The sequence below is a fragment of the Coffea arabica genome, chromosome 2c (genome assembly GCF_036785885.1).
Source record: "Coffea arabica cultivar ET-39 chromosome 2c, Coffea Arabica ET-39 HiFi, whole genome shotgun sequence".
Lineage (NCBI taxonomy): Eukaryota > Viridiplantae > Streptophyta > Magnoliopsida > Gentianales > Rubiaceae > Coffea > Coffea arabica.
The window spans coordinates 20,385,443-20,398,359 of NC_092312.1; the positions used below are offsets into that span (position 1 = coordinate 20,385,443).

At 36.1% G+C, this 12,917-nt stretch overlaps 1 protein-coding gene across 2 annotated transcripts; it reads left to right on the plus strand.

The window, feature by feature from the left end:
* The first annotated feature begins 1,116 nt into the window (after positions 1 to 1,116).
* LOC113726733 (uncharacterized) lies at positions 1,117 to 7,317 on the plus strand. Of its 2 annotated transcripts, XM_027250598.1 has the most exons (5): positions 1,117 to 1,293; positions 1,474 to 1,676; positions 2,959 to 3,171; positions 6,475 to 6,694; positions 6,876 to 7,317. In XM_027250598.1, exons 2-5 carry the CDS (start codon positions 1,540 to 1,542, stop codon positions 7,140 to 7,142), a joined length of 837 nt encoding a protein of 278 aa, XP_027106399.1. In that variant the 5' UTR covers positions 1,117 to 1,293; positions 1,474 to 1,539; the 3' UTR covers positions 7,143 to 7,317. The 2 variants fall into 2 exon arrangements, with proteins under 2 accessions (XP_027106399.1, XP_027106400.1); XM_027250599.2 differs by lacking the exons at positions 1,117 to 1,293; positions 1,474 to 1,676 and adding an exon at positions 1,679 to 2,838.
* The last annotated feature ends 5,600 nt before the right edge of the window (positions 7,318 to 12,917 follow it).

Genomic DNA, 12,917 nt, shown 5'->3' on the forward strand with positions numbered 1-12,917 from the left:
ATCTCTCGGATTAATGTGGAATACAACCCTTTACTTGTGAATCTAACAAATCTTTCCCTTTATGAGTAACCCCCACATTAAACTCAAATTTACAAGCTCTTTTTTCGAACCCACTTTAATACTCAATGCAAGCCCACTTTTATCACCAAGGTCACCTCTTCTCCCAAATATGGACCCACTCTTTTTTAACATCCAAATTATATTTTGGACCCTTGCCAGCCCTTGACTCCTTAGTCTAACATCAACCGGACCCCCTGCTAGACCCATGGCACACCTGGTCCAACAACAACCAAACTTCTTGGCACTTCGGTCCACCATCAAGAAGAGAATTTTCACCGGTCCAACTACGAGAAGAGTCCACTTGTTCATGAGTAACCAGTCTCGCAACTTGAAACTCTGATACCAGTTTGTTAGGGAGAAATACCTCGAGAGGGTCCACTAAAGAGCCCAATATGTAAGTCAGGAACCCAACTTTGACCCAAAAACTTAAGCTGTTAGGTTTTGGGCCCTTACTTACATATTAACCGCTCTGTCTCCATCTTTCGGACTAATGTGGGATACAACCCTTTACTCATGAATCTAACAGAAGTTTACCTCAAAACTCGTAAGTCTTGAACCAGAGCCTTTACCTCTTAATAATTTAACTTCAGTTAATTCACCACCAAATTAAAGTCTTATCGATATTATTAGTTCACCTGCTTATAAGCATGCTTATTTGAACTGCGCATATCATGGGAAAAAATGATTTGATTTCCCTTTTAATCTTACCAGAGGCACAAGCGATTGTATTGAAGTAATATCTTAGGCCTTTATCAGGTCCTTAAAAAAAAGGATTAATCTTTCCTACACTAACAGTGTATACGTTATTAGTATTGAATTAATGACAACTATATAAAAATTAAATTTAAAATTTAATTTTTGCACTCATATCATGAATCCAACGATGATAGTGTATACACTTTCAGTGTATAAAAGATTTATTAAAAAAAAAAAATCATTTGTCCTCTTTGTTTAAGTTTCACTGGACACCCGGGGTTAGGACGATTGGTCGAACCAATCGAGTGAAAAACCGGTCTTTCGTCTGTATGCTCCGTACTTCTTCGGTATAAATGTTTTTATCAGCCTCCCTTTGTTTACTTCCTGCCCTCCTCTCAAACCAAATTCTCATACAACTAAAATATCAATCTCCGGTATAATTTTCGTTATTATCGTCATATTCTATTCCGACCTCAAAAGCTTTTCGCAGGAAATACGACAAACTACTTATCTGCAATTCGTCTCTCAATTTCTAGGGTTTGTATACTTATGTGATACTCTCACAGATCCATTAAATTGCTAATTTTCCTGGTTAAACTTGTCACAATTACTAACTCGTCCGTTTCCCCTAAAGAAAATATCCAGATCAATAACTATACTAGATGTGAACATAATTTAAATTTGTTGTTTAACATTTTTTTGGGTGTTTTTGGATAGGTGATAGTTGCGTTATGGCAGGTAATTGATTAATTAATTAATCAATTATTGAGGTTGAAGGAGGAGATGGGGAGAGAGAGGGATTTATCGAGGTCACCTTCGTATCGGCGGAGGTATTCGCCGTCGCCGTCGCCCGTGGGGCATAGGTATAGCCGGAGGAGTGGTCGGAGAGATAGAAGCCGATCACCTTACTCTCACAGCAGGTGATACCCGATTGCTCGGACTCTGTGTGTGTGTGTTTGTGCATTTATAACTCACAGATGTTTAAGACTCACCTTTTTTTATGTCTTTGTTGAATCAATTACAGTTTATTCAGGCTTGTGATGTTCGTGTCTTGATCCGTTAAAGTATTGATTGCTTGTCTGCGCCTTTTTCGTGTCGAAGATATATTTTGCAGCTTCAGAATTAGGACTTTTTGGTGTACTGTGGTATAAAAAATTTGTCAAATTGGAGATATTGGGTTGATTATCTTGTCATTATATTTAAACAAAAACCAAATCAAATTGCAGTTGAAGTGGATATTTCCCCTCCTTGTGAATATGTAACTTTCAATTACATAGTTCTCTTCATTACACTCATATAAAGGCTCGAATGGAGAATGTTTAGGTTGATCTGTCGCAATGATGCCAGTTGCAACCATTACTTCCTGAAAGGTTCATTTTTGAAGGACTGCAAAGATATTTGGGTAGTGTAGATTTGATCTGTATTCTCCACACTTGCTGAACATGAGATTGTGAGAGCAAGGGACCATTCTTTTGAAGGATCATTCTTTTCGATTTGTTAAACTTCTGTTATGTCTGAGAAGCACATTGGTGGATGAACCACTAGTCTTCTGTAGTAATTCATGTTATATTCCTTCAGCAAATGGTCATATATCTGCAACAACTCACCAGCAGACTCTTATATTACGTCAAGATCTGTGATTTCTGCTATTGCATCGTGCTGTGATTCTGCATATGAGAATTGTCAACCATCTGTCCGCAATTTGATACTCTATGTGCTTGTAGTTGATGGCTGTCATACTTCTTCAACTCTTGCTCTTTCATCTTGAGTATATAAGTTGCTCGATTAGTGTGAAAGGTAGTTGTTGGACTACACCTGTTGTACACTCTCCTTTCTTTCTCTTTTAGAGACTAAAAGATCTGACTTGGGGGAGTTTGGGAAAAGTCTATTAAAACATGAGTCACACACTACTTGTCTTCTTGGCGTGAAAATTTAAATTTAAAAAAGAAACCATGGCTTCCCTTTGATATGGGAAGTTAGCAGGTGATGGGTGGCGATGGGTGTCCTCCTGTTGCTTGTTTGTGACATTAGCAGTATCTTATGGTAAAAGATGGAGCAGTCAGTTTAATATCAATTAATGAGGTAACTGTACATGTTTAATTTCTATTCCATACTATGGCGAGTTTGTATGATGCAATATTGTATAATAAGTGGCACTTAATATCTTAGTTTGATGTTCAAGTATTCTATTTTGTTACACAGAAGAAGACGAAGTCGTTCGATGTCCTCTCGACATCGGAAAAGTCGTTCCCCTACCCCAAGACGACGTAAAAGTCCCTCTCCAACACCAAGGCGACACAAAAGACAAAGAACTAGAAGTATCTCACTCAGTGCATCTCCCGGTGTTAGTGTTGGTATAAAGGAGCAGAAAGATATTAGTGAAAAATTAAGAAAAGAGGAAGAAGAAAAGAAAAGGTATAACTGTTCTTTATATCCATTCATGTTTTTTTTTTTTTTCATTTTTTCCCAGTCTGTACATGGGAGCATTTAGTTATTTCTAATGGGGGTTTGTTGTTAAAAAAGCATTTTATTGAATCATTTCTTCATCCATAAGTTGTGAATAAATGTTTCTGCATGCTGTAAGTTCTTTGGAAGTTTAGCCTTTCTTCTTGAAGTTTTGAATATGTGTCTTGTTAAGATGACTCTGTCATGGAGTTAGATCCTCATTAAGTGTGTATGTACTTCTTGTATCCTGTGATGACTGCATGTTGTTCAAATGTGTGAAACTGTCTCACCTTTCCTTAATTTTCGTGGCTCTGTGTCTAATATTCGAGCATACAATTGGTAAGGTGTAAACTCTCTGATTCAAGACTTATATTAATGGTTTCCCTGAATGGAAAAGAATAAGATGGGGGAATCAATGGATATCCTAAGTGTCTAACGATACTCATTAATCATCAAACCACCATCTCAGAATGGTGTTTGAGCGTGTTGTTAGGTGGAAACACACGTACACACGCATACATACATACATGCACACACACACACACATGTATTTTCTTTTTTTGACTTTGCTTCTTTTGCTTCATTTTGATTGAAGATTTGGTCATGTGGATGCTGAAGTTGCATGAAATTATATGCCATCCAAAACAAAGGGGAATACCTGTACTTTACTCTTTAAAGTATGTTATGACTCGGTTACGAGTTAAATTGCCTTCAGATGTTGCTTGGTTCAAATAATGGGATGGAAATCAAATAATGTGAGGAGATGTATTCAGTTTAGGCAAAATAACACAAGATGTTTACACATACTGCAATGGATAAGAGTATAGGTCTTTTTTACATGACCGGTGACACCCTGAATTTCTGTCAGCTTCTTGGTACACCTACCCTTGAACTCTTTCCTAGCTTGAATTTTTTTTAAAAAAATATATTGGACCTTTTGGTCTGTATATATTCGAACTTACTGTTGTACCGGAACCTCCACAAGATATTTCAATAACCTCCATGGCCCATAATCCACACAAATCCCCTCAAACCACAAGCACAAGTCAGATCTTCATGAATTTTTTTTTTCTTTATCAGTCAATTCAGGGTGAGGGGCAGGAGAGCTGAGGAGACTGGAAGCTGCATGGTCTTATCTGTGATTTTCCTTTTCCTATTCTAAATATACCCAGGAACCAAGTGAGAGTATGGATTGAAAACCACCAAACTTTCAGAAATGACTAACTTCATAGATGGTAGGTTTGATTTCATTGAGTGGGTGTTTACTCAATACAAATTCGGAATCACTTCATGTCGATTCCTTAACTCTGTGCAAACCAAGAAATAGAAACCCAATAGAGAGCAAACAATACCATTTCACCAAGTGTCAATTATCAAATTTAAGGTTCAGGTTCAGTTCTTGCAGCTAATTTGTGACACAGTACGTACGACTGCAGCAAATTGGCAAAATGACATTTTTCTCTTTTCTTATTTTTGTTCACATTCCAAATATTTGATGCCATGCAGTAGTCTCTCATTTGTCTTAATCATTAATTGTATTTAGAAAGTCAGCTAACATTTGTCTTGAGATATTTCTCCAATTACTCAAGATACACAAAAATTTTATTACAGTCCATACCAACTTGGCAAGCCTAGTAGTTGGTCTTTGACCAATGAATTAGCACTGACTGGACAAATAAAGAACCCCCAATCTTATTTGGATTGTATGTAATGTGGAATTAGGGGGCTCCACAATCTTATTTAGTGCATTTTCATTGGTCAAAGACCAGCTACTAGGCTCACCAAGTAGTTGGTCTGGACTGTGATAAAATTTCTCCAACATACACTGTCGGTGCTGTCTGCTACTACTTGTCTAAGAAGAAGAAACGTGACTGCTTTACCTTTCGCTTCTGCTATCTAGCTCAAGCAGATTCATCCTGAATACTTCTGTGGTTAGTGGTCATTTTTCAGATGATTAAATTATAAATTGCAGCAGCCATGCATATATAACTATCAAATGTTAAATGATATTAATTACTTTCATGATTAGAATATCTTTCTGCTGGAAAGGGCTTCTTTTCCCTTCTATTCAAGCATCTGGTCTGCACATTTATTAGTTTGATCTCAATACCTCCGATTGATTTTTGCTTTCTCTTCTTGCATAATTTGTTCCTTGAATCTAAGTTTAGCAACTGTTGCTGTGCTATTAGGCCTGCTACTTCCCCGTTTCCTCTTGGTGTGTGACATTTGATGACTCGTATATTTGAGCTTTAGTTGAACAGAGGTTGTAATTGCTAGTGTTTTCATTTTGTGGAGCTTTAGTTGTATATTTATTCATGTTCATACGTACCTGTATTCGTTGTCTTAATTTGTCGTGCATCCTACAGGGTTGCTCGATCTTCTCTAATTTATCTGATTTCTGAGCATTTGACATCTGCTGACTAGCCATATTCTGATCTATGCTCATTTTCCTGTGTTAAAATTATCAAGGTTTTACTCTTTTGAATGTTGTGACAATAGTAGAAAATGGATAGCGGATGGGGATTTATTTGATTATCATGAGCAGAACGTGGACAGAAACCTAGTTTTACTTTATTGTTGCTTAGTTGGGGGCTTTCTGGATTTTGTCCTGGAATCTGTTCTTTTCAGATAAGATTGGTTCCCTCCTTTCTCACTTCAATTGTTTGTGTCTGTGCTTGTGCGCGTGTGGAGCTAAAAAACTAATAGGCTGCCAGGTGTTTTGTCTTTGCCTTAGTGTGCTCAAGTGTATGTCCAAGATCATCATTATATATTCTAACAACTTTTGAGTTTGCTTTTTAATGTGAGGGCTGAGATATTATGGTGATTTTGAAATTGCCACAGTTTACTTGACATTCTTCTTCACAGGGTAATTTGAAGGAAGTTTCTGCTGTAATTGTTTATTTTGATGCAAATTGGCTGCCTGCTTTATCTACTGTTCACCAGTTTTGAAACTCATTGTTTGGATCAGGAATCAGTTAGAGGTATGCTTTTAAAGCATAAGCATATATATTTAGTGCCTTTCTCGACAAGGAGGTTAGTCTGTCATTCATTTTAGTTGTAAACTAAGGAGAAAGAAAAGGTGGTGATTTTCTAAATTAATGTTGTTTGATATTTCTGCTGTTAACCAGAAAATTAAAAGTAACTGGAAAGGAAGCTTGTAGTTCTTTGCAGATAAGGCCCTTTCTATTTATTATGATTAATAAAGGAAAATTTTATGTCTTGCTCCAGCACACGGGCATCTCCCCACTTAACTTCACTTTTGTTTTCTTACAGGCGTCAACAGGAGGCAGAACTGAAGCTAGTAGAAGAAGAAACTGCAAAGAGGGTAGAAGAAGCAATTCAAAAGCAAGTGAAAGAAAGTTTGGACTCTGAGGAGATTAGGGTTGAAATTCAGAGGCGACTGGAGGAAGGTCGGAAGCAACTAGTTGAAGAAGTTGCTGTTCAACTTGAAAAGGAGAAGGAAGCAGCTCTTATTGTAGCTAGACAAAAAGAGGTAAGAAACTTGTAGATTCCTTCCATCTCCAGGGGTTTTTTAACCATCTTAAAGAGTATGTTGACGATGTCGCGTCAATGCCTTTCTATCTCCATGGTTTCTGTCTACAAGGTTATATGTATATGAACTTGCTGCTGTTTGATCTAGTTTAGAGTCTAAATTTACGTACATATGTGTGTAGGAACAAGGCCGCAAAGAGAAAGAAGAGCTGGAAAGAATGCTGGAAGAGAACAGAAGAAAGGTGGAAGAAGCACAGAGGAGGGAAGCTTTAGAGCAGGAGCGAAGAGAAGAGGAAAGGTATCGCAAACTGGAAGAGCTTCAAAGACAGAAAGAAGAGGCCATGCGAAGAAAAAAACAGCAAGAGGAGGAAGAACGAGCAAAGCAGATTAAAGTGCTTGGCAAGAACAATTCGAGGCCAAAGCTGTCCTTTGCCTTGGGTTTGAAATGATACGGAGTTGTCGTCTTCTTTAGGTTGGAAGGTCTTGTAGAAATTTTGTTATTCGATTTTCTTGACAACTTTTTGTATTTAGCAGCTACAAGTGGAAGCTTGCATTGTAATAGGAAATCTCATGCTGGTACAGGGTTTGTTGTCTTATTAATCTGTTCGTTTAGTTTGTTGTCAATGCGGCTCTCTTTTCATTCATCATCAATGTGTGCTTCATACTGTGCCATGCCATATAAAGTTAAATAAACCTCCGCGTATGCAATCAAAAAGATTTCAACCAACCATGAATTTTCGGGCTCGCATTTCACCTCCTTTCCACCTACAAATAAATATTATGCCAGCAACTTACAATGATGAATCCACAGTCCCTCGTTCACGTCGTTGTAGGAGCGTCACTTAAATGGAATGTACGTTCACTTAGTTGCAGACCTGAGGGCAGAGGTTAAGGCCTTTCATCGTCGAATGTGCACTGTGTATGCATCTCTATCAATTTTACTTCTTATTCTTTCTGTGTTATTTGTCATTGTCATTTTTTAAAATCTTTACTCCTGAATCTATTCTAGTTCTAGGTTGGCGGCTCCTGCCATTTAGATTTAAAATGTGAAAATGAGCGTAAAATGTATTGGGTTCCCACCCAATGCTTTGATTGGCTTCTATAAATAAGACCGCTCCCACTCATTCTTTCCCGTGGACAAGAGACGATCCAATCTCCACAGAGTTCATGGACGATACTAATCATGCATGGTCTGTAAAAGCCGGGCTTGGGCTGGTTCACGGATAAGGGCTCATTTTGCCAGTCTCACATATGATTACATGAGAAAAGCAATGTCGAATGTAGGTTTTGTGTGGTCATCGAGTGTGTCGCACGGTCCACGGATGATTTTATATATAATATGAGTTTGTTTGGATTGCCATTTTTTTGTCCTCCAAAAAAAATTGTTCGTTACATCATAAACGAGTTTTCTAAGTCCTTTTTAAAAATTTTTCTTCAATCATCTGTCCACATTTCTAACTAACATACATTATAATGTTAAGGGTATAAATTAACGAAACTACTTGACTTGAACTGGCGACATTGATCAAGTTTGAGTTATGTTTGAATTACTAGATAGGGCAATCGAATTGAGTTCGAGTAGAAAATCTCAAAATTTGAGTACTTGTCAAGTCTTATCGAGTAGTACAATTATAATATAATTTTTAATTATTTATTGTGAAATTAAAAAAGATACCAAAAAAAAAAAAAAAAAGCTTGAGAGGCAGATTGAGCTCGATTGAGTTTGATTATGCTAGATTTTGGTTAAACTCAAATTTGAGTTCGAATAAGGCAAAATCAGATTGAGCTTGAACTCAACTATTAAAATCTCGAACTCGAGTACAAGTTTAAGTGTTTTTACTCGAGTAGAGCTCCAGTAATTTTGCTAAAAGGACTAGTATCAAAACAACAAAGAGATTTTCAGCCATCTTTTAATTTGTCTAATCACACATCCATCTTTCTAAGTAATAATCATATCATAAAAAGTACACTATTCTATTTTTTTTTTCAAATAATCTTTAACTGAAACACACCCTAATATCTACCTAAGTAATTTGGCTAAAAGGAGCAGTATCAAAACAACAAAAAGATTTGAGTTGACTATAAACGGTATGCACTAAATGAGCCATGGGGAGTTGCAGCCTCAAAGATTTTATTTTTGCTGATTTTTTTAGTGTAGAAGGATATTCGTACCTTTTGCTATATTTGATGCGTGTGTAGCTCTTCAAATCAATGAAATGATTTTTTGTTATTTATAAAAACAAAGGTCAAAATATGTCATCATAACACTCAACCATTTATGTTTTTATCCCCCAAAAAAAAAAAAGAGAACTCATACATAGACTATATTTTTATCTTTTTCGTCTAAAAGGAAACCAAACTCTGCACTTAGTCGGTGGTCAATTATGATTTTGCTGCTTCCATATCAACGAAAACACAGGAAGAACCCCACCCACCCCCCCCCCCCCCCAAAAAAAAAAAACTTGTGAGGGAGTTTTTGATTTTGAGATACTGAACCAAAACTTGTGAATCTAGAGTGTGGTTCAATTCATGAAGCTGAACAAAAAACTACCCATGTCACAGTTGAAGGTGTTATAATATGTTTTTGCTTCTTATAAAAATTATCTGCGATGTCGCCCTCTACCAAGTAGGAGCCTAAATGGCAACATGTCTGCAGTATTATTCCATTTAAGACCAATGTCAAATTTCACTTCCTCTAATTAAGGTTGAGATCTGTAATTAATTTAATTCCAGAAAATCAAGTTTTGGTAAACTGAACTTTCATTATTCATTAGGTCAAATGCTTAAGGTTGGACACTCAAGACTGAAAATTGAGGGTGATTGCACTTAGGAACTCCTCAATTTATCGTATCGAAAGATTGCTTTGCCACCCCAAAAAAGAACAGCGTCTGTATGTGTTTGGATTGCAATTTTTCTTGAAAAATTGCTACGATTTTTCGTGAACATATTTTTCAGTCACTTTTTTACCTCGCATATATCAAATCGCTACAATAATTTTTCTACAAAAGAATCCATAAAAATGCAATCCAAAATACAATCACCTTTTTATTTTTTCCTGCTTCCCCGTCTCCTACATCCAAAATTGGCAACCAGATTCAAACCCTATTCTGCCAAACAAGACATCAAATCCCCAACCAACAGTCCAACAACTGTTGGTCAAATAGGAATGGAAAGGGCGGGCGGGAATAATTAAGTAAATCCAATCTATGAAGACAAATCTATACATTAACCGGTTGCTATGTCACATAAGAAAGGAAACAGAATTCAGAGAATTATGCACTGCATGCAAATTATATCTCAAGAGGATTAGTGCCCTACAAATATAAATACATACACGACCAATTTACAAAAATGGTGACATTTGTTTCTCGTCTTGATATAAGGGAGGTTTCAATTTTAACCCTCTAAATTTTCCTTCTGAATTTCCCCACTTCTGCTGAAAAAAAGAAAGAAAGAAAGAAATTGAATAAGGATGGGTGGAGGGATCAATAATTATATTTTGAAATGCAGTGAGCTGTCACGGTCATGTCTGACTGTGTACTGGCTTATCATTAACACATAATTGTTTCCGCAGTGGGGTGGGGTGGGGGGAGAGGGACCCACAGCAGTAGTAGCCGGCTCAGACGGCAGATGATGTCACGTTGTCAACGTTGTTCCGGTCCACTCCGTCTAAAAACAATGGGACCCACAGATCTCTGAAAATAAGCTGGGTTGTTCGCGTGGGTCCGATCCGAATTCAATTCGTCTACGTGGCAATCCATCCCTAGGCGCAAGGGAAGTTGGTTATTTTGACCGCCTTTTACCGCTGCAAGATTTCGTGGTTTTAAAGCTAAACCCACGACGTTCGTATTTACACGCTTTCTCTATGTTAACGTCAACAGCGGCTTGGAGGAATGTTTCACATGCGATGCGGCGCGCGTCAATAAATTGACACAGGAGTACCCTGCTACCTTGTTTCGCGGGCTGTCCTGCTCGGGTTCCCGGACCCTCCGTTTACGCTGACAACTCAGCCAATTGGATAATGGTTCATAACTCCATGTTTCCATTTTCAAAGGAAAAAAAAAAGCACGCATATTTCACATGTTTAAAAGTTTATCTTTTTTTTTTTTTTTTTAAGTTAGGTTTTGGTTTATTTTGCTTCTTATTCTTCTAAATAATAGTCATGTTTGAATTATGATTTTTTGCAGAAAACTTTTTACGTTTTTCATGAATATATTTTTCAATCACATTTTTACCTCAAATTAATCAAATCGCTATAGTATTTTTTTTCTACAAAAAAACTCCTAAAAATAACAATTCAAACAGGATATTTTAGTTTCACGGTCCATCATTTTTAGTTTCACGGCCATTTTTTTGTACAAAGTGCCACCCAAAATTACCCTTCTCATGTCTAAATGCAATTTGGAATTAAGAAGGATAGTTTTGATTTTTTAACATAAGCTTGCTATGGAAATAAAATATGGACCATGACATATCATTTGCCATAATGTTGTCAATTTAATAACATATTTGACATTAAAATGTGAGTTGTGGTGGCAATATGTTTTCCTGTGATATGTACTTGGAGAATGGCTAGTCTTCAAATTTCTGGTACTCCCAAATAGATTAATTAACAAAACCAGGCATTGTTGAGTACCAACTACAACTTTGTCAAGGAACAATATGTGAATTTGCAAGAGATACATGGGTGTAGTGCAAATTACAATAATGTCCCTCTCGGTCCCTTGTGCAGTGTTCTTACACTGATAGTATAAACACCTTTATTATTGGATGCATAACACATAATTTGCATTTGAACCAAATTTTACACATGTGTCGTGCATCCAATATATATATTGTCAATAATAGTGCATCCAATCATAATAGTATATATACTGTTAATATATATAAAATTTACTATTTTGAATTTGCAAGAGATACATGGTAGTAGCTAGTACAATAATGTCCCTCCTGGTCCCTTGCGTTGCGTTCTTACTTCTCGAGAGTGAAGATGGCTCTGCAAAAGGAAAAGATTATTATGCTTCTCAAACATGGCAGATCGGCCCCTTTAACTCTTAGCTCGTATTTGCAATCGACGTCCTTGTATACTCACTCTACTTCCCAAAACCCAAATCTACAAGCAACTAACGTTATGGATCCTGTAACTTTGCCGATAATTTAGCCTGTTCAAAAACGTTTAATGTGAAAGCTACTGCTTTTCTTTCTCATTTCTTTTCTTTTTTTTTTTTTTTTTTGGGAAAAGTGAAACCTCCTTAAGATATATATAGTGCTAGATTGTTGTCTGAACTGCGTAGACAATTAGAAGAACCTTTCTTATAGTGGATGAACATCAATTTGGCAAATAATACGGCCAAGTCTGTCAAGTAATAATAACTAGGATAAACAGTCAAGTAATTAAGGCACCTTTTGTTCTCTAATCGGTTGTGCTTTTAGGTAAACCATTTTTAGGATTGATAGCATCTATACCATCTATACGTAGTTTATATTTCTCCATTGTTCTTAAAGGGTTGTGATTTCTAGAGTTAAAAAGGACAAAGAAATTATGATTTAACAACATTATGTCCTCTTAAATTATCAGACACATTAGTAGAGATCCTTGGATTGTAGTTTTCTACAGAAAAATTTTCTATTTTCCATGAATAAATTTCTTAATTAACTTTTTTACTTCACATACTCAAATGGCTACAATGTGTTTTTCCATCATAATTTCTAAAAATAGCAATCTGAACGGGGTCGAACTAGCCTTGTAACTTAATCTAACTAACAACCATTGATTTGAATTCCTTTCATTCCATGGTATTTAGATTTTAGAAAACAATAACATCCCACGCTACTTTTTTACTATATGAATATATAGATTCATATTTAGAACACTCATTAGAATACTTAAATGTTATCTAATTTACACTTTTCCAAATTAACATTACTTTTATAAAAAAATAACATTCAATAATATCTCTTTTACAAAATGGTCATCACTATCCAAACCGTTAGAATGAATTTTTCTAACGAGAGCTCTTGATTATATATAAATTATACCTAACTTAAATATTATTCAATGTACCCATATATTTAAATACATTTTAAAGTTAGTTTCAATTTCACCAAAAGTTTAACAATGGAGACCTTTCTTAAGGATTGCCTGTTAACCATACCCAAGAATAATTTGTGTTTGGATTGCATTTTTCATGATTTTTCATGAAAAATTACTGTAGCGATTTGAT

Bases quoted from the DNA above. Each gene is read 5' to 3' on its own strand.
- LOC113726733 (XM_027250598.1), top strand. From the start codon at position 1,540: ATGGGGAGAGAGAGGGATTTATCGAGGTCACCTTCGTATCGGCGGAGG. The intron at 1,677-2,958 runs GTGATACCCGAT...TTTGTTACACAG, and splicing joins TCACCTTACTCTCACAGCAG to AAGAAGACGAAGTCGTTCGA. The intron at 6,695-6,875 runs GTAAGAAACTTG...ATATGTGTGTAG, and splicing joins TTGTAGCTAGACAAAAAGAG to GAACAAGGCCGCAAAGAGAA.